Source organism: Blennius ocellaris (assembly GCF_963422515.1).
Source record: "Blennius ocellaris genome assembly, chromosome: 2".
NCBI classification, from domain to species: domain Eukaryota; kingdom Metazoa; phylum Chordata; class Actinopteri; order Blenniiformes; family Blenniidae; genus Blennius; species Blennius ocellaris.
This window is the reverse complement of record NC_137651.1, coordinates 21,238,206-21,257,464: the sequence shown is the minus strand read 5'-3', so window position 1 is coordinate 21,257,464 and position 19,259 is coordinate 21,238,206. Positions and strand designations below refer to the sequence as shown.

General features: G+C 41.8%; 1 protein-coding gene across 3 annotated transcripts in view; it reads left to right on the top strand.

Moving 5' to 3' along the window:
- The first annotated feature begins 2,377 nt into the window (after window positions 1-2,377).
- Window positions 2,378-19,259, top strand: part of pax3b (paired box 3b) — a 32,099-nt gene continuing 15,217 nt past the window's right edge. For 2 of the 3 annotated variants that reach the window (XM_080511892.1, XM_080511893.1), the window contains exons 1-4: window positions 2,378-2,699; window positions 3,035-3,270; window positions 3,461-3,590; window positions 3,860-4,003. In XM_080511892.1, the coding sequence (XP_080368018.1) occupies window positions 2,615-2,699; window positions 3,035-3,270; window positions 3,461-3,590; window positions 3,860-4,003 (595 nt within the window). In that variant the 5' untranslated portion in view covers window positions 2,378-2,614. The remainder of the gene's footprint in view (window positions 2,700-3,034; window positions 3,271-3,460; window positions 3,591-3,859; window positions 4,004-19,259) is intronic. The other variant, XM_080511894.1, reaches the window with a different exon arrangement.

Here is a 19,259-nt window from a genome sequence, read left to right as displayed (position 1 = left end):
ATTTAATTACATTTTTTTAACATCCTGTACATCCACACAATTACAATTGTGTGGTATACTATATATGTATGATATAATATATGAAGGGGGTCGAGGTCCAGCCTGGATGAATGATGCAGGAAAAACTGTGACCAGAATTCTTTTCTATGTATTTAAACATAGCAGAGATTTTGTTTGGAGCACAACAGGGTGACCTGACCTGCAGATCAATGGAAACTATCGGTTAAGTATCAGCAGCCGCAAAAGCAAACTTTGAGTGTGAATATCCACGAGGTTTACAGAAGGAAAATAGGCCTATACACGACTTTTAGATATTTCACTGCACTTTGCAGCCGAATGGACTGTCCAATATGAGACACTTTAGAAAATCCACAACATTTTGTTAAGGTTTGGTGAAAATATATTAAATTAAAAATTAAATGAACATGCCTCATTGCACTAAACTATTAGAAGTTCACTTTAAAAAAAAAATGTTGTTATGCTGTTATAAGGAGACAGAATGGAGATTAAAGTGATCGACACGAGTTTGTCCCACAATGAAGGAAATCTGGATCGTTGCAGCAGCAAGTAAACAATAACAAAAAAGTTGCAAAAGACGAAGAGTGACAATAAACAATGACAGTCACAATAATATATAAAAACCGTGACAGCATTTAACGATAACGACTGAACACCGACGTTTGCGTTCAATGTACAGAAACGGGGGAAAAACCCGAATAATGGATATTTAATGGACATTGAAAATAAAACAACATTGATCCTAAATTTGCACCTTTATGAGGCAGAATCAGTTAAAAGCACAAATTATTGTTTGCTGGGGCATTAAACAGAATAGATCTCATTGTTTTATTTACATTTATGAGACGCATCATTTGTTATACAATCATTAGCACAAAAGCGTTTAGTGATGGTCGGAGTGTATGGGAATCGTCTATCTGGGATGACATCAAATATATCATCCTCAAGATAGACAATAGGACAGAAATCTATATTTTTAAAGGAAACAATGAATAAATAAGAGTCCGTGACGCACTTCTCCAAAAATAATCTGAAATTTGTCTCTCTAAATCTCTAAATCCAAATGATGGACTTTCTTAGAATGATGGACAATAAAGTCAAACGGGCCTTTGTGTGTCATTTCAAAGCTGAGGAGCTGAAACCTTTGGCTCCAAAGGAAGCTGTGACCCGCGACACGCAGTGCGCAAACACAGAGGCTGAAAAAGAAACAACGATTTACCCCCAATCTATTGTCTTTATTGTGACAATATTGATTATTAGACATTTTGAAGAGGGCAGAGATTGGAAATAAAGCCACTTGTCTATAGCGGCTGTGGAGCTAGACGGGCTTTACTGCCGCACTGGCGTCGCCTCCCGCTGTGGCGCACGTCCCCCTTCACACTGCTCGCGGCTGGTTGGTGCTCAGTGCTGAAAACGAACAATAAATTCCTGGAGGTGCACACACTTTAGCACCATTTGTGTCATATATGAGACGGCGGGGTGGCAACAAATTAGAGGTCATGTGTGATAGCGTGCGTAAAAACACTCCGGATCTGATATCAGACACACGTTTGGTGACTTTGGACTGCGATAAGTCCATCAACACAAAGGAAAGTGACATGTTTAGAGGTTCGGTAAAATAGGGAATATAGTATTTGTTTTCCCTGAACCATAAGATGGAGCATACGTGTCAAACCATCGCGTTAGTGCGCAATATTAAAACTCAAATCTGGTCAGCAAGATGTTGCCACATATTTTATAAGTGAAATTATAATGGTTTACAGGTGGAAAATTATTTGCATTAGTCGAAATCTTTACTTCAAAGGAATTTGCTCATCTTGATATTAGGGGATTATTAATCAAATAATCTCCAGGAATGTCAGGAACTTTGGCTGGGATCAGTTTTACACCGTTTGACTGTATTTCAGAAGATAATTGTTTGAAGTTTTGAATATTTGATGAGGGTGGTTAATGAATAAAAGTGAACAGAAAAGCTTGAACTTGAAATAAATAAAGAGACCGATTAGATAAATCTGCCTCCTTAATCCTTTCATGCTCGAACTTTCCATCCAGCAGCAACCTGGACGTGGATTTGGGGTGATGTTTGTTTGTTGTTTTTTTTTTTTGTTTGTTTGTTTTGTTTTTGCTGGTGGTCGCAAGTTTAACGCTCTTGTCCCGTCTCGTCCGGTCCGAGTGGGCCATGTGACAACCTCTCTGATTGGTCAAAAGTTTTCCACTTCAGCCAGTCAGCGCCCTCGTCTGCTTGCTGAGGCGCAGCTGCTTAACCAATCAGATCCGAGAGCGCAGACTGGGGCGAGAGAGGAGCTCCGCCGTCTTTGAGTGACTCCTCTCAGTTTGAACCGGTGTCAACAACAAATAACAACAACATCTCCACCCCACAAAAACTACCCGGAAAAACCAGCAAGACCGAGAAAAGTGACTATTTTAACTGCTTTTATTGAATTTCTTTTCCCCATCTCGTGGCTGCCCCGGGACGAATGCTCGGCTGCAGCGCGGGCCGCGGCTGAGGCGGTTTGAACGGCGTCCTCCCCCGGTGCGCGCACGGCGGAGGAGTAGCCTCCGCGTCCGGAGGGATCACCGGGCCGGTGGAGGAGGTATGACTGCGTTGGCGGGGTCAATACCCAGGATGATGCGACCCACGCTGGCTCAGAACTACCCCCGCAGCGGCTTCCCCCTAGAAGGTAACGGGACTGGGTTCGACATTCGTCACTGGGTCAATGGTGTTCCGGATCGTAAACAACACATCACAAAAAAGTTTAACCCCCCCCCCAAAAAAACACAGCTCACTTTTATTTTTGATTTGCATTAATGTGTGATTTCACTTCTCTTCATCTACTATTTACTACATTTTGTTAAACTTTGCATGTACCCTGCCAATATCTTCCCTCAAAGTATTTTATTGCGTCATGATTGAGACTTATTGTTGACGTAGTAAATGGCGATTTAGATTGTAGATATCCTTTGCACCCCTCTCTAGTTAGAGCCATGACTCTCGTATCCTGTGTCCAACTTGTAGTTTCCACCCCGCTGGGTCAAGGCCGAGTCAACCAGCTCGGAGGAGTTTTCATAAACGGCAGACCTTTGCCCAACCACATCCGCCATAAGATCGTGGAGATGGCGCACCACGGCATCAGGCCGTGCGTCATCTCCCGCCAGCTGCGCGTCTCCCACGGCTGCGTGTCCAAGATCCTGTGCCGGTACCAGGAGACGGGCTCTATTAGACCGGGGGCTATCGGAGGCAGCAAACCTAAGGTACGCACCGGAGAGGCGGGGAGAGAAAGGCGCAGTCTGCGAGGGAGGTTAGGACGCATGTGCACGGATGTTTTCTCACTTTATTGTGCCAGTTGGTAACTTGTTGATTTTACAATTTCTTGTGTGCAAAAAGTGAAAAAATTAATGTTTTCTGGGTTTTTTTGTTTTTGTTTTTGTTTTACTTTTGAAGCAGGGAACAACGCCGGACGTAGAGCGGAGAATAGAAGAATACAAGCGGGAAAACCCGGGTATGTTTAGCTGGGAGATTCGGGATAAATTACTGAAGGATGGGATATGTGACCGCAACAACGTTCCTTCAGGTAAAAAAAGGCAGAAAAGACTTGATACACTTTTTGTAGCTAGTTATAATTAATAACACATTTCATCCGCAGTTTTGATAACAGTTTGAACAATTCAGCGCAAATTCCAGAAAAATGTTTTTGTAGTTTAAAATGTACCAATAAACGTCTTCCACATTTTTGCAAGTTTGATAATTATTTTAACATTTAAAAAAAATGTATTCTGCAAAAGTCTTTGGTTAATTTGAATTTAATTTGGTGCCTTCGTGTTTTTCAACGGACTCTCACAGTGAGCTCCATCAGTCGCATCATGCGGAGTAAATTCGGGGGGAAAGGCGATGAAGAGGAAGATGATGAGGAAATGGAGAAGAAGGAGTTGGAGGACAATGACCGGAGGACCAAACACAGCATCGAAGGCATCTTAGGAGACAGATGTGAGTGAACTATAACGGTTTTTGTTGCTGCTTGTTAAAAAAAAAAAAAAGGAAAAAAAAGTTTTTATTTGTACACGTGTGACCCCAATTAGACACATTAGAGCCTTGGAGTCATGCTCAAGCGGATATCTTTACAGAAGAGTTCCCTGTTCATTGTGCTCAACCCTGAAGCATCCGCGTCCTCATCTCCAACCTGTGGAGTGTCTTTACGCACGGGGTGTCAAAGACCGAGTGCTTTTACGCAGCGGTGCAGCGGTGCAGTCAGGCTGTGTGTGAAGTTTTAGCATGCCGTAAAATTGTTGGCTGTGGGTGGAGAGTGTGTGTCCTCCTTTGTTAGGGATTCTTTATCGACCATATCTGTGAGGCTAATGCTTTTCCCATGATGCCGTGCCGTAAATCAAACAGCAGCAGGTGATGGAGGGAGAGAGGGAGAGAGGGAGAGAGGGAGAGAGAGAGAGAGAGAGAGAGAGAGAGAGAGAGAGAAAGAGAGAGAGAGAGAGAGATACATTACAGACTTGTGTATGTGTGTTGCAGTAAATCCTCTCACTGTGAATGCACATGAAGAGCACAATTATCTAAAGTGATGCAGCATTGGTAATCCAGTCAGTATTTCAGTGCAGTGCCTTCATAATAAGATTAACTTTATCTACAACTTGTGTGTTATTTCATTTTTTATTTTTATTTTTACTTTCAAGTTTACCACTTGCGAATGTTGCACAACCAGTAGCCAAATCTCACCTTAAATCAAACAAAATATAAATAAAGATTCACAGATGATCTGATGGATCACAAAGTTTGTCACTTTTATGTCAATGCTTCTTTTTCTGCTGAAGCCTGAAACTCGGGCCAATAAAGAAACGGAACATGATTTGAGCTTCAAAGCCCGCAGTTTTTTTTTTTTTAATATAAAAAGCCCAATACCACAGTAGTGATGTCATCGCGTTATTTAATACCTGCATCAGTTGAGCGTCATTTGCCCAGGTGTTAACTATTCTAATGAATTCTGGGCTTTCTAAAATATTATAACTCAGCATGCCGAGCCTACAAGTCTTTAAATATGTCATTCCAATGAGTTTGTCTCGTTGGTAAACAGCCACACTTTCCACATTAGATTCAACCGTATTAACCCTTTAATGGCCACGTGGCCATGTTCGGTAACTTGTGCATTTTTACATTTTCTAAATTAATGAATGGAAGTCCACAACAATCCTTGTCCGAAGTCAATTATTTTAACTTGAGAATTTGAAAGAAAAATAAGAAATGTTTCTCTCTCCCTCTCTCTCTCTCTCACACACACACACACACACACACACACACACACACACACACACACACACACACACACACACACACACACACACACACACACACACACACACACACACACACACACACACACACACACACACACACACACACACACACACACAAGCTAATAGGAAATTATATTAGGTTATTGATTTCTAATAATACGTTACACATCTGAACAGTGGTACTCAGTATATCTAAAATATGTACAGCTCAGATTGTAGTCATCCAAAAACATTTGAACATGATTGACTACTCTAAAGTGGACAGACTGATACTCTTCTGGAAAATGTAAATGTATGCGATGGAGGAAAAAACACGTCATAAAATGTGGCTTTGTGTCATTTTTGTCGGTTTAATGCTTTTCAACGGCACGTAGAGATTGGTTAAAGGTTTCAAAGTCTTGGAGGATCCTTCAGCCACTCACTAGAGGTGCAGTTTTCTATTTCCAAGTAAAGGGTTAAACTGAAATGGGGCATATAATTCAGAGGGGAAACACTGGAAGTGGTGGCTGCTGGTATTATTTATCCAAAGTGAAACTTAAGAACAGGCGGGTATTGTTGCTAAACTCTTTGGATCCTCGGTTCTCTAATGAGCTGTCACTATCTGAGCATCTCTGGCACAAAGTGGCGCACCAAACAGTTTCCATTCGCAGCATTAAAAGGCACGACAGAGGACGGATAAAGGCCTCGAGTTTGAGGAGACAAAATGTCCCCCCAGATGAGTTGATCAAACATTTGTTGAACGGTTTCCATCTCCGGACAAAGGCGCGCCTCGCGCGCACAACGGGACGCTCGCGGATGAACTTAGGAGACAAAGGCGCGCGGAGTCTATTTGGGGGCTCACGCTCGGGCTGCGCGGGGACAAAAGGGGCCAGCTTGGAAACAGCTTTTGGAGAACCTGCTTAGAATTCAAGAAGCAAGAGGGGAAAAAGAAAAAAAAGAAAGGAAAAAGAAGGGGAGAGGAGAGCTCCTCCGCAAAGCTCGACAGAACTTATTCTGAGGCCGCAATGAAGGATGAATTATTCAGCGAGAGCTGCAGCACGGTTTAGAGGGAAAATGGCCGTTTTCACCTACAAAATGTTCCCTATTCGGGGTCCCGACTGCCATTCATTCACGGGGACAACGGAGGCCTCTGAAATTCACTCACGTCCCGCCTGAGGATGCGTGCGCGCTCCCGGGCCCTCACACCCGCGGGCTCGCGCCGCAATTAAACAACTCCAATCAAGTTTCTTCCAAACTCTAATTACTGAATGACGCTCACAAAAGACACGAAAAACACGTTTTTTTTAATCAAACTTTGGTTATTTACACATAAAGCTATATAATGATCAGACTTTTATATATTCACGTAACCATTGTTGCATTTTTGGCCTCTTTGTCCTCAAAAATCCCCTCTTAGTTCAAATTAGTGCACCTGATTGATGCTCTCATGTTGGACATGTAGTCACAAATATAGAGTCATAATGCTGAGTGATAAGTGACAATCGTGCATCTTTGTCAGTAAACGAAGTCTTACATTGTAAGACTTAATAAGAGTTTATAACATCTCCAAGACATACGTCATATACGTGATATATCCCATCTCGACATAGTTCTACGCTTTAAATAATTATTTATTAGTTGTAATATTATTCACGCAGAGTTTAGTAAAATTAATGAGACATAATATATACATTTGTTACTTTCGTGGCTTTGAAACTTTTGCATAGAATTGAAATACCCTTTAAAAGTATGCTGGTTCTGGATGACATAGATCAGCATATGAAGTATTATAAGTGAAAAAAAGCACATTTCAAAATGCTTATTGCTAAAAGAAATGCTAAAAAAAAGCAAAAAAAGAAGTATGTATTGTATATTTGTGTCTGTAATTTCGCCTATAGCACCTGTTTAAAATGACCTGATTATTGTCCATTCAGTAATAAGCTATTGTAATACAGGTTCGTATATGAACGTTTTTATATACAAAACAAAATATGTGTAAGTTTGTTGTGGCCTTCATATTAACACTTCTGCTCAATCTATCCCAACTCTATTTGAACTGGTAATCAAGCACGCATCTAAAGTATGTTTTTTTTAAATTTCTTATTTTAAAGATAAGCGTTGAAACAATTGTGCATGTTAGTGAAAGTTTTGTACTTTTTAGTAAGGGTATAGTGACACAGTCCAGATTAGACAAGAGGCTCACATCTGTCCTTTAATAATGAATGGAGACTTGACTCCCGATCCATGTCTTTTTCTGGTTGAAAATTGAGGATAATCTAACTTTTGCAAAATATATGTTGCTGCAAAGAGAAAAAGAAAAGACTCATCATATTTGTTTCTGCCTCCATTGATCACTTCAATATGCTGAATTAAATTAGTATTAAAAGATGTTTAATTTCTGAGGCAAACATTTCGAAAAGTTTATCAAACCCCAAGAACTGTGGCATCCTCCCAGCAGTACGCGCCACATTCCCAAATGTTCCAGGAAAAACAATATTGTCCTATTAAGGCGCATTTGATAGAGCCTAATTGCCGCGTTTGTCATAATATTCAGACTGTGGCGAGTAGAGGCCCTGTGCTCTACTCTGCCCCGGGAAGACGGGCGGTAATAACCGGGAGCTGCGCGCAGCCTCATGATCCATCACGGATTGTTTGATGCGCCCCGGCCTTAGGCCCCCGCGGACATTAATAATGTCTTCTAAACGATGTCGATATTGTGCTATGTCACATTTAATGACGGAGGGAGTGTATTAAAGAGTGCTTTCGCTGAATGGGGTCCAATGTTCTCCCCGGAGAACCCCCGATTTGGCCCCGGAGCGCAGTTTCACAATGGGGGCCCCGGCCACCCGTCCTGCGCCGCCGCCGCTCCGCCACCACCACCAGCCCCCCCTCCACCACCACTTGCTCCCCAAATCTCTTCAAGCAGATTAAATCGACTCTTTTATTTCATGGCACTTTCATCTGGAGAGCCACACCGCCCCTCTCCCTCTGTTTCCTCCCCTCTCTCTCTCTGTCTCTCTGTCTCAGCCTGCGGCGCACAGCGTCTCATTTCTCAGACGCATCCTCCGCTGCTCACAAAGGGCCGCCAGTGTGCTCCAGAAAGTTTGCGGAGCGCGCTCTGTATTAACCTTTTGTGGCTTGATTGTGCGTGTTCAGTCGCAAGTTCAACTCTTTTCTTGGAAATATTCATTTGGTAGGCTTTATTTTTAGTTTGTGAGTGATCAGCGGTGCAGAGAAGTGGCAAAAACATACGCACACTCTCATAGGAGAAGTAAACATATTAGAGTAAAATGGCGCAGGCTGTTTCAACTTATTTACCTAAGTAGCACTGGTTCTAAACTGTACTTTGGGTGCAGGTATCAAAATCAGTTTAACTATTTCAAAAAATATCTAATCATGTTCCATTCCAAGAAAACTTCCGTAATAATAAAAAAAAAAACCCAACATCACATATTATTAGTAAAACATCAAAACTATCAGAAGTTACATTGGCAAGTAAAAGTTATGGTTGAAGTGATAATGTAAAATCATCATTTTACCAGGTAAGCAAAAAATACGAATATGCAAATGACCGCTCTTTTCCTCTGCGAAACATGTGTTTTGTCGTCACAGAGGTGAAAACCAATGATAAGCCAGTTCTAAGGGAAAAGTGCAGATGTTGTGTACAAATGTATTGAGTAAAGTAAAAAGTCATTATAATTTGAATATCGAAAGTCTACTTAAACCCTTCATCAGAAACTATTTGCAAATTATTTGCATTTTTTCACTTTTCTTTCCAAGAGGTTATGTATCCACGTGCTGCTTCGCCTATCTTAATCTTTTAGTGACGGTGCTGGGGAATTTAGGGATCTGTAGTTTATTTTTCACCGCAATGCCGACAATATGCATCCACCACGCCACGCAAATAAAGTAAAAGCTCCGCCATTTAAAACAATATTATGCGACACAAAACGCAAGATATGTAGCCAGAGTGATGAAGATGAAAGGTTTATAAGCCTGCAACTTAAACACACCACTGAATGTAAACTTCAACACCAGAATGTCACTGATGGAGCCTCAACAACAGCAGGAAGCAAAACACACACGTTTTTATTTTGGCCTTCAAACACAAAGACACTAACTCCTGCTGCCTGTCACCAAAACCTCCACTGAAAGGAAAATAGCAGGTTCAATGGATCAAATTATATTAATAAACAAGGCATAGAAGTAACCAGGAGTCAGAGTTCGAATCTCAAACACCAAATAGGCAAAAGTCACCACTCACCATGAGATGTAGAATGTTAGTTTTTGTTGTTCATTGCAAAGCATCAGTGACATCCCCCCCCCCTCCATTGTTTGCAAAAAGTTTCATTACTATAAGTAAGTTACGCTGTCACCAGCAAAAATGCGCTCAATAGGAAGTTGTAAGTTCAAAGGTTAATGCAGCCATTGCGATTGGCTGAATCACATTACACAGCTTTTTAGTTAAAAGCTGTGTAATATTTTATTGGTGTATTTAGTAATTAACCGATTACTGCATTTTACAGATAAAAAAATGTGCTAATGCTAGAATTGTTGTTGTTCCTTTGTAAATCTTTTGAATAATTGCAATAATGAGTCGAAGATGGAGATATTTTAAAGAGGCAGTGCACCAGGTGGATGCCATCTGTTGCTTCATCAAATTGGGAAAGCTCAAATAATAACGTGAAGACAATGAAACCAGATTTTAACTATTTTCCTAAAGATTTACACTTGGAAAAAAAGCAGAATCCTCCCAACAAACTCTGGGTGTTACAGTAATTAAAGTTAATGATTAAAATGAGGCTCTCAGTGTTGTCTGACTGCCTCCTCCCTCCTCCTCCTCCCTCCTCCTCCCTCCCTCCTCCTCCCTCCTCCTCCGTCTTCACATCTTCAGAGTCTATCTTTTCAACTCTGTACTTAGTGAGGTGAAATTAGCCAGATAATACAGAGGAGCCTTGTTGAGGACCGATACATTTTCATTTTAGGCTCTGTACACACACACACACACACACACACACACACACACACACACACACACACACACACACACACACACACACACACACACACACACACACACACACACACACACACACACACACACACACACACACACACACACACACACACACACACACATTCCACTCTGCAATGCAAACAGTCAAAAGGATAACTTTATTTGGTGAAAGGGGATCCTGGAAAGGGCTAATTGAATAAGCCCAGGATCTTTGAAAAAGCCCTACCATGGTGAGCGCAGTCATCATGTCATAATTAGGTTTATTGAGGCGCATTCCTTCAATCTGCCTCCATTCGGCTGGCCTCATTGTATCTGTGGCCCAGGCCAATGGCCGGGGAACAAAAGGGGAACCGTGAACAGACAATACATGAAAGAGTCGTAAAGATTTAGCGTGCTTTGTCACAGAAATGGAGCAGGACTCTGTTTGTGTAAATAACGCCGGTGAATGAGGGCCCGGGGTCTCGGTGCCACTCGGGGGGGATGAAGCAGCGCCAGGCGTGGGCAGACACTGGGCACCAGAGGGCCTGGGGGGGTGGGAGGGGGGCAGGAATGGAGGCAAGGTCAGGGTAGAAACTTCAGCACAGGCTGACCTATAACCTTTATGTCTGGACATGAATGACACCTGTTTTATTTACTTATTCTTACACTGAACGATTCACCAGAGGGCTAAAGTGATACTTACAGTTACTTAACAAGAAGCCTCAAAGGACTAATCTGAGCACATCACACACAAAAAAATTCTTCTAAAAACCTACTTCAACTTAAATAAATTAAGGCAACCAAGAATTCAATCAGGTTGTTTACAGCTATAAATCAGTTTCATGTTTTTCAGTGATACCAACCAAAGAAATGTAAGTTCATACTTTAAAGTTACTCTAAACTGAAAAATTTAAAGTTTGCTTCACTTTAAATTCAATTGACAAACCATTGAAAGGCATCACCAAGATGTGTTACATGCTATGACTCAATATTCCTACTGATATTGTTAAATCCACTTATGTATATCCTTTTGTTGGCATGTAGATGAGTTCCTCAGATGTGGAATAATATGTTGGCGTGTGATAGACGAAGTTTCACCAACAAACATTTTTTGGTGACATCAATAAGACATTTTAATGCTCAGCAACTCAATTTGCCTGCAACAGCATGAAATGACAACCACATTTTTTAACAAATCGAAGCTTTTCAAACGGGAAAAAAAAATAATTCGATGTCCTGCGAATTTTTTGTGTGAACTCTCATTAACTTCACATCTCAACTTTGTACGTTCAATACTTTTTAGTCGATCTGACTCATAAATTCTGGCAAAGACATGAGCAATAAGTGCTTGATGGATCTGATAATCGCTATTGGCTATAAGTGGTCTGGGGGTCTGCTGAAGAGGGACACTGTGTGTCCACTCAAAGACTCCATGTGTCACTCAGTGCGTCCCTGGGCACGAGGGCAGGGGGGGGGGGGGGCATGAGGGCCAAGTAGCCAACACCAAATCACTCTCCTCTACCCCCGGGCTCTCTCTCTCTCTCTCTCTCTCTCTCTCTCTGTCTCTCTCTCTCTCTCTTTATCAGCCTCCCTCATCCGAGCACTCCTCCCTCTCTCGTGAGCATTTTCCCTAATAAACCCATGCACTGCGACTATCCAAGCATGAAAACATAGTTATCTGCAAATGAATGGCCACTCTATGCTTCATTAAAGCCTCTTTTTCCTTTCACACTCTTATTGTGACCCTCTGATATCAATTCAAAGGGCAATTAATGAATGCACACCAACTTTGAAGTCAGGGTGATTTCTAGAGAGGGCGGGGCTTTCGGCGAGTTGAGTGTGTGTGTCTGTGCATGTGTGTGCGCGCGTGCGCATCAGGGTATTTTGGGGGTATTCCCCCCTTCAATACCCCGCTGTAGCGCCCCCAGCCTTCACCCTGTGATGGACTAGCCACATTGAGCCGAGAACGAACGAACGAGCCCCCAAAGACGGTTTGAAGGGAGTGAAAGAGTGAAAAGGCCCGGCGAAGGTCAAGTAGAATAGCTCGCCTTAGAATAAGGCCCCTCTTTATCTGCACTATAGGCACAACAGCTGAGGGGAGGGAGGGAGGGAGGGAGAGAGGGAGGGGGGCTAGACTGGGCGAGGACTTGTTTTTTAACCTGTGCAAGTGTGTTTTTTTGGAGAGAGCACACAAGAATGTGAGCGTCTGTGTTTTCCCTCCTTTTCGTGTTGTACCGCCTGCTTTTGTGAGCGTTGCAGTTTTTTTTAGTTTTTTTTTAATGCCCGTGTGTGAGCGCATGTGCGGGGAACCGGGGTCACGTTCTCATGTCAGAGTTGGTGGAGGCCAGCGAGAGGCCAGTAAACGCAGCATCAGGGCCACTGACGGGGATGGGGAGGTTAAGGGAGGGGAGGGGGGGGGGGGGGGGGGGGGGACAGGCACCCGTCAATCACCCAGCTGATGGAGCCTGACTCGCTTTTCCCAGCTTTGTTAACCAATTAGCCCCCGAGACTTTTAGAACGTGTGTTTGTGCTGCCGTCATGCCATGCGGGGTTATCGTCTTGTCATAATCAGCCCGTGGACCAGAAGGCTTGTACACACACTGTGAACGCTGTGTACTCAGCGTCTGAGCAGACGAGTCAGTTTTGTATGTCAACACTGAACTCAGCACTATCTATCTATCTATCTATCTATCTATCTATCTATCTATCTATCTATCTATCTATCTATCTATCTATCTATCTATCTATGTGCAATTTTTTGAAAATGGCTGACTCAGTCTACATGTAAACGGGGGGTGGGGTTGCTTTTCTGAAACCACGGTACTGGTCATGTGCACCACTGCCATAGTAAATTGCATGTATGAGTAGATGGACAATAACAACAATGGCGGCCAGAGTAGCATGACTCCCAGTCTGTGGTAGTTTTGTAGAAAAACTGCATTTAAGGATTATTATGAATGTCTCCATCACATTTGGCTGTAAGTGTAAGATAAACAAACAAAACAAATTTGAAAAACAAAATGAATGAGGTGTTGCTGTGATTGAGTGCTTTTCATTATATAATCTTATTAAATGGCGTTTGCTTGATTTGAACATTCTCAAACTATTTAGCCTATATACTGTACTCATATCACTTTGACTCTTTAGTTGGTCAGTTTCAACTGTACAAACAAGAAACGTTTGCAAAAGTGCAAAGTTCTCAATACGTTAGCAACCACTTTCCTTACAACATGTAAAAGTTTACCCCCAATTTTTTTGTTTTGTTTTTGCATCTGTTGAGGCCATGTTAACCTAATTTCATGCATCTAATGGAAACTCCATTAAAAAACTTCCTTTGGAAGGAAGTGCACGTGCAAAGATGCTAGCATATTTGTGGAACTGGGTTTATTAGTCCCTACAGCACAGGCCGCCTAAAAAATGAATCCCTGATGAAAATAATCAATAGTTCGAGTCTTTGAATGAATACGCCGCTTTGTGGAAGCTGATTACAGCGGCTTCCTTGTTCAAACAGTTATTCCCAGCCAAACCAAAAGTTTCCCTGGAAATATTTACCATCAGAGACGTTAGGCAAAAAGCATGAAAACCAACGTCAACTTTCACAGACTTAAACTCAATACACTATTATACGCTACAATTTTGTTTATATTTGATTCATGGCTGATTTAAGACATTAGTTTTCTAAGTATATAATAATTTAGTTGTGACGTGGCTGTTTTTTAAGTTTTACGAACATGAACGTATGGAAGCATCTTGGTGAATCTTCTTAATCTTTCTAAAATACTTGACATTTTGTTTATTTTGCCTGAAGGTATTAGGAAATGACATCCACCCTTTGGTCTATGTACCCCTCTTTGGGCTCAACTGTTACTTATTACTGGAGGGATAGAATATATCTGAACCCATCACCAGCAAACTGGACACATCAAACACTCGTTGCAGGACAGTTTTGACCTCATGTTTGACGCCTCCTGCTTTATATACACACTGGAACCATTACACTTGTTACATTGGTGATTGGGCATCCAAACTTATTTTATGAATAGAATTTGTTCACTTTGTAAGCTGGCTGTAAGATTTAGCTCTATATTGCTGTTATTGCTTCACTTTTCAAAACCATTCATTCTTGTTAAAGACAGTGGCTGTAGCCAGTAAGGGGGGGGGGGGGGGGGGGGGGGGGGTGTCTGTGAAGATGAAGCTGTCAAACTTTCTCCACATCAGAACAGAGTGAAATGAAGAAGAAAAAAAAGACCTGCTAACACACCTTGCTGGATTTTGACAAGTTCCCCTCTGACTTAAAAAAAAAAAAAAAAAAAAAAGACTCCCAGCTAACTGTCAAAGAGATAAGCTGCAGGGTTTAGTCGGGGTCGCTCTCCCCCGGTGCGACACAGGAAACGGGGTTAGCAACACATTTAGCCACTGATGACAGGTAACGACCTCCTGATGCGCGGCTCCCATCCGTCTTTCGTGACAGACGCTCCGATGTTTAACAAGAGGGAGACCGATGGCTTTTATTTTTGTGTCTCCCGACCAACGCTTGCTCACCTCTCTCATTTACAGGACAGCTGTGAAGGTCACAGCTCGGATTTAAAGAAAAAAACATTTTTTAAGCCAGTCAAGTGAGTTCGGCCTCCTCCCTCCCTCCCACACACATGCACTCCCCACCTTTCTCTTAGAGTCGCAGATGGGTCCATAAGCTGTCAGTAAAGCCATTATCCGGCCCAGCATCTGCCCGCCTTGACTTCTATGTACTGTTTAATGCAGTCGGCCAGTCACTTAGTCCCCCGGCTCCTGAATGGGAGCAGCACGGTCGACTCCGCCCAAATAAATGCTGTGTTTGTCTCCTCTGCCTTTTGTTTTGTGAGTGTGTGTTTTCTTTCTTTCTTTTTTTTTTTTTGAGAAGGGTCGGTGGAGAGAATTGATAGGGGAGGGGAGGGGAGGGGGGGGGGGTGGATGTGTCACAGAGAGCTCGATTTACCCCCGCTATTAACCAAAAGCCCCCAGAAGAGTTACAGGGATGTTCGAATAAAGGGGCGTAAACAATCCCACATATGGTCACTTGATTCAACACCCCCTCCCCACGAAATCCACGCCATTCGCTCGTTTTATTCGCCGTCTCTCACCACATAAAGTTCAGTGCCACATGTCTCAGCGGACACTTACAGGCCTTTTGTGTCCCCTGTCTCAACTGTTGTGGTTCCCACCTCCTCCTCTCAGACGTCCATACAGGAAAGGCTGTTTCAGGCTGTTTTCTTCCTCTTCTTCTTCTTCTTCTTCTTCTTCCCTGGGATGGCGTTGCACAGTGGGAGCCATTTTGGGACTTTCTTGGCTCTGGAAGAGGGTTGTTTTGGCCCGGAGTCCCCTTTTGCCCCATGTGCCTCTCAGGGGGGCTTCAGTTTGGTTAAATTAAACAGTTTTCTTTTCTCCTCTCCTTAACCCCTTCCACCTCCCCCCTCCACCTCTCCTATTTAATGCTCTCACCCGGGCACCCAGACGAGCTTGCAGAGGTTGCTTTTTCTTCATCCCCGCTCCCGCTCGGGTAATTTTACCCTTTTAAGGCTCACGTTTTCTCATATTTCGATGAAGTGACATGAGCCAGGACCACATCTGCAAACCCCCCCCTTATATCACCTCTGCTCCATGAATCTGACGTGGGAGTGAAAGTCGAGCGAATAGAAAGAAGTCAAGTGTTTACAGGGGTTTTAAATACAGGTTTTTTTTAAGATATAGCATATGTCTACAGGCGGGGAGTGATACCGGCCTCAGAGTGGATAATTTGATTGGCCGAGGCTGCTCGACAGGGCCACGGCGATAGGATCAGATCTTGGGGATAGCGAGGCGATGACGGCGAACGAGGCACTCAGAAACCACAGGTTTACGAGGTTGGAAAAGATCCGGGGAGCAGGAGAGAGCGGTCTCGCTGTCATCTCTCCATCTAAATGTTCCTCCTCTTCCTCTTTGTCTCAGAGAGGTAAGGCCGCTCTGCACCCACGCCGAGTTAGTGTACTATCTCGACAAAGCGTGTAGGGTGTTTTGGAGCTCACGCATTTGGGCGCCACGTGAGAGGAGGGGAGAATATTAATGGACACTGAAGCGAGGACGCCTCGGGGCTGACAGGCTCGATTAGCAAAGCCTAAAAGTCGGCGAACACGAAGGGGAAGTCCAGCACTGTGTGTGTGTGTGTGTGTGTGTGTGTGTGTGGGTGGGGCTGCCCTTGATCGCGACACGACTCAGCAATTTAAAGTCACCCTGCATTCCATGACTCCTCAGCCACATTTATTTGACATGACACTATCTTTTTACCATTTTATGGAAAGTGATTAAATCTATCCAACACACTTACAGGCAGCTATTAAAAAAAAAAAAAAAAGTGACCCTAAAGTTATAAAAACTAAATAAAAAAATGTTTCGCTGAAATGTGTTAACTCAAATTGTAAATCCAAATATTACATTTTAATTTCAAAATGGTGTGTTTACTCACTCACTCAGTATTTCTAGTTTATCTCTTTCTCTGAGTTAATTCCACAAGTCTTGAACTACTTGAGATTGTATCGGCAGCCTTTTTAAAATATCCTCTCCCCACTGCATCTTTGAATGTCAGTGCCCATGTCACTTCTTATGTTATGTGAATCTCACTTGAAAGAAACTCCTTCCAACCTGGGTAATGTGAACTATGAGACTCAGAAGGCAACAAAACTCCTCTGTACCAGAGCAGGAAAGACAATTTAATCTCAACAAAATAGGTGGAACTCAGTGTCAAATATTTACTCAACCGAAAATTGAGCTTGATCTACTAAAGCACCGGTGGACAAGTATTTTTTTTTCCCAAAGGGCTACATGAAAGATTGGCAATATGGGACATTAGTTGACTTGAGTTTTGCTCAATAAGAAATTATTTCTTGATGAAAAAAAGCAGGATTTTTTATGAACTGCTGTTGCTCTGCAACCTTTTTTCTTTCCCAGTCTTTCTATGAAAATCACAATTCGATTTTCCTAAATGTTCGAGTTCAGCAAATAACTAAATAATTAATTAAAACTACATTTTTCTCACTGTGTAGAAGCAATTTATAAGGAAACAATTGCTGAGCAAAGGTGCTAGACCCAAACAATAATGTAATATTGACCAATTATGTAAAACAAAATTGACCATTTGAGATGTAATAAAGCCGATGATAACAAAAATGGTATTTTATTCAGGATCATCAGATGGCCACATGTGGCCCCCGGGCCTTATGATGCCCAGTTCTGTACTAAATCTTTGCATATATAAAAATGAGGGTAAAGTTCCACTATGATATTATTACTATTGATCTACAAATGGGATGCACTGTTGATTCTGTCTTACAGACATGCTAAATAACACTGTTAGATAGAATATAACACTAGAAGCAGTTTATTACAATAACAGAATAATTTACAATAGGCAATGTATTTGAAAATGTTTAAATCTGCTCAGCCTTTGGCAGAGAAGCTGTTGTTATTGTAGTGAGAGGTGTAGTAGTTTCCTAACCTGTCCTACCAGGACTTCTATTTGGAGACTCTTATTTATTTATTTATTTATTTATTTATTCTTGAAATCGGTTCCAAATGTCTTCTGTTCTACTTTTTCCCCCACAGTTTTGACTTTGAGATGGATCATCTGTCATACTACTCTTTGCTTTCTTCCTTTCTTTGTCAAACTCAAATGTATTATCTGTTTGATAGCTTCTAACACGTCCAGATGCATGATCTCAGAATTGATGCTTTGTTCTGGCGGTTCAGTGCTCCATTCCAATGCACTCCATAGCAGGCAAATTGATAAGGAAGTGATTCAGTTTCCAACAGAACTATTGCACAGACTCTTTGAATACTCCTCATGGTGATAACCTGCATTCATATGCATTTTAGCAAACTTTATGGAGGATCTTAGGAAATTAGAAATGAAAATGCTCAGAAGTGTTCAATTGCTTGCCTTCATATGTTGAGATCTGGAAATGTTCTGGATTCTAGTGGTATTAGGGATTTTACTACAGAGCATAGGAGTCAGTTTGAGCTAGAAAAGAGCGAGGAGTTGGGGTTCTTTTTTAGTCCTCAAAGCTGTTTAACATGTTTTTAGAGATGACCTCTGCTCACCGATTGGGTTTACACAGCGTTTGCTCCACCAGACATTTTTACGGTTGGTAGTAGATGGTACAAAACATCAGATCTGGCCGGTCGCTATAAAAACCCTTTAACATTCCATCGATCATTCACACCTCCACCTTATGTTATGGTCTATAAATGTATTTACATTATGTTAACAGTTTTGCATTTTTATTTTCTATCTTGACATGATGTGCTTTTTTTAGTCAGTGATGACATACAGTGACTGTGATAGTCTGGAAACAATAAGTTTAGCAGAGAGAGATAAAAGTCACTACTCCATAGGGTTAGGGTTAGGATGAGTGTCCGTAATTTCCACATTTTTTGGATTCTGTAAAACTAGCTAACGTCTTATGCCAACGAGGACAGTTTTTATTATGAAAACCAGTTGAAATTGCATGGATTTCAGGACTTTTTGACACTATGAATTGTAATTTACTTTTTTTAAGAGTTTCCCACTTTCAAATATATTTGTAATATTTTACAATTTTGAACAACAACCAATTTTTAACAACAGCCAATGGTAAAACAATTAATTCAAAGGCATTTTAAATAGTGTGTTGTAAAATAAAAACCTTTTCATTTAGGCCCAATGCGTTGAAGAGCTTCAAAGCTACAAACAAGCAAAATCTCTGTTATAGTTATATATGAAACAATAACCACTTCAATGTTAAGCAGAGTTGATATCTTACCATTTTAATTTGAGTTCATTAAAGCATATTTTTATATTGTTCTATTCCCAGACTGGTTGTTTTAAACTTCTGGAAGATTCCCAATCATTTTCCAAACCGCTGTATCTGACAAACTATTTCCAAATATGTTGTGAGGATGTGTGTAGCAAGGACGAGAA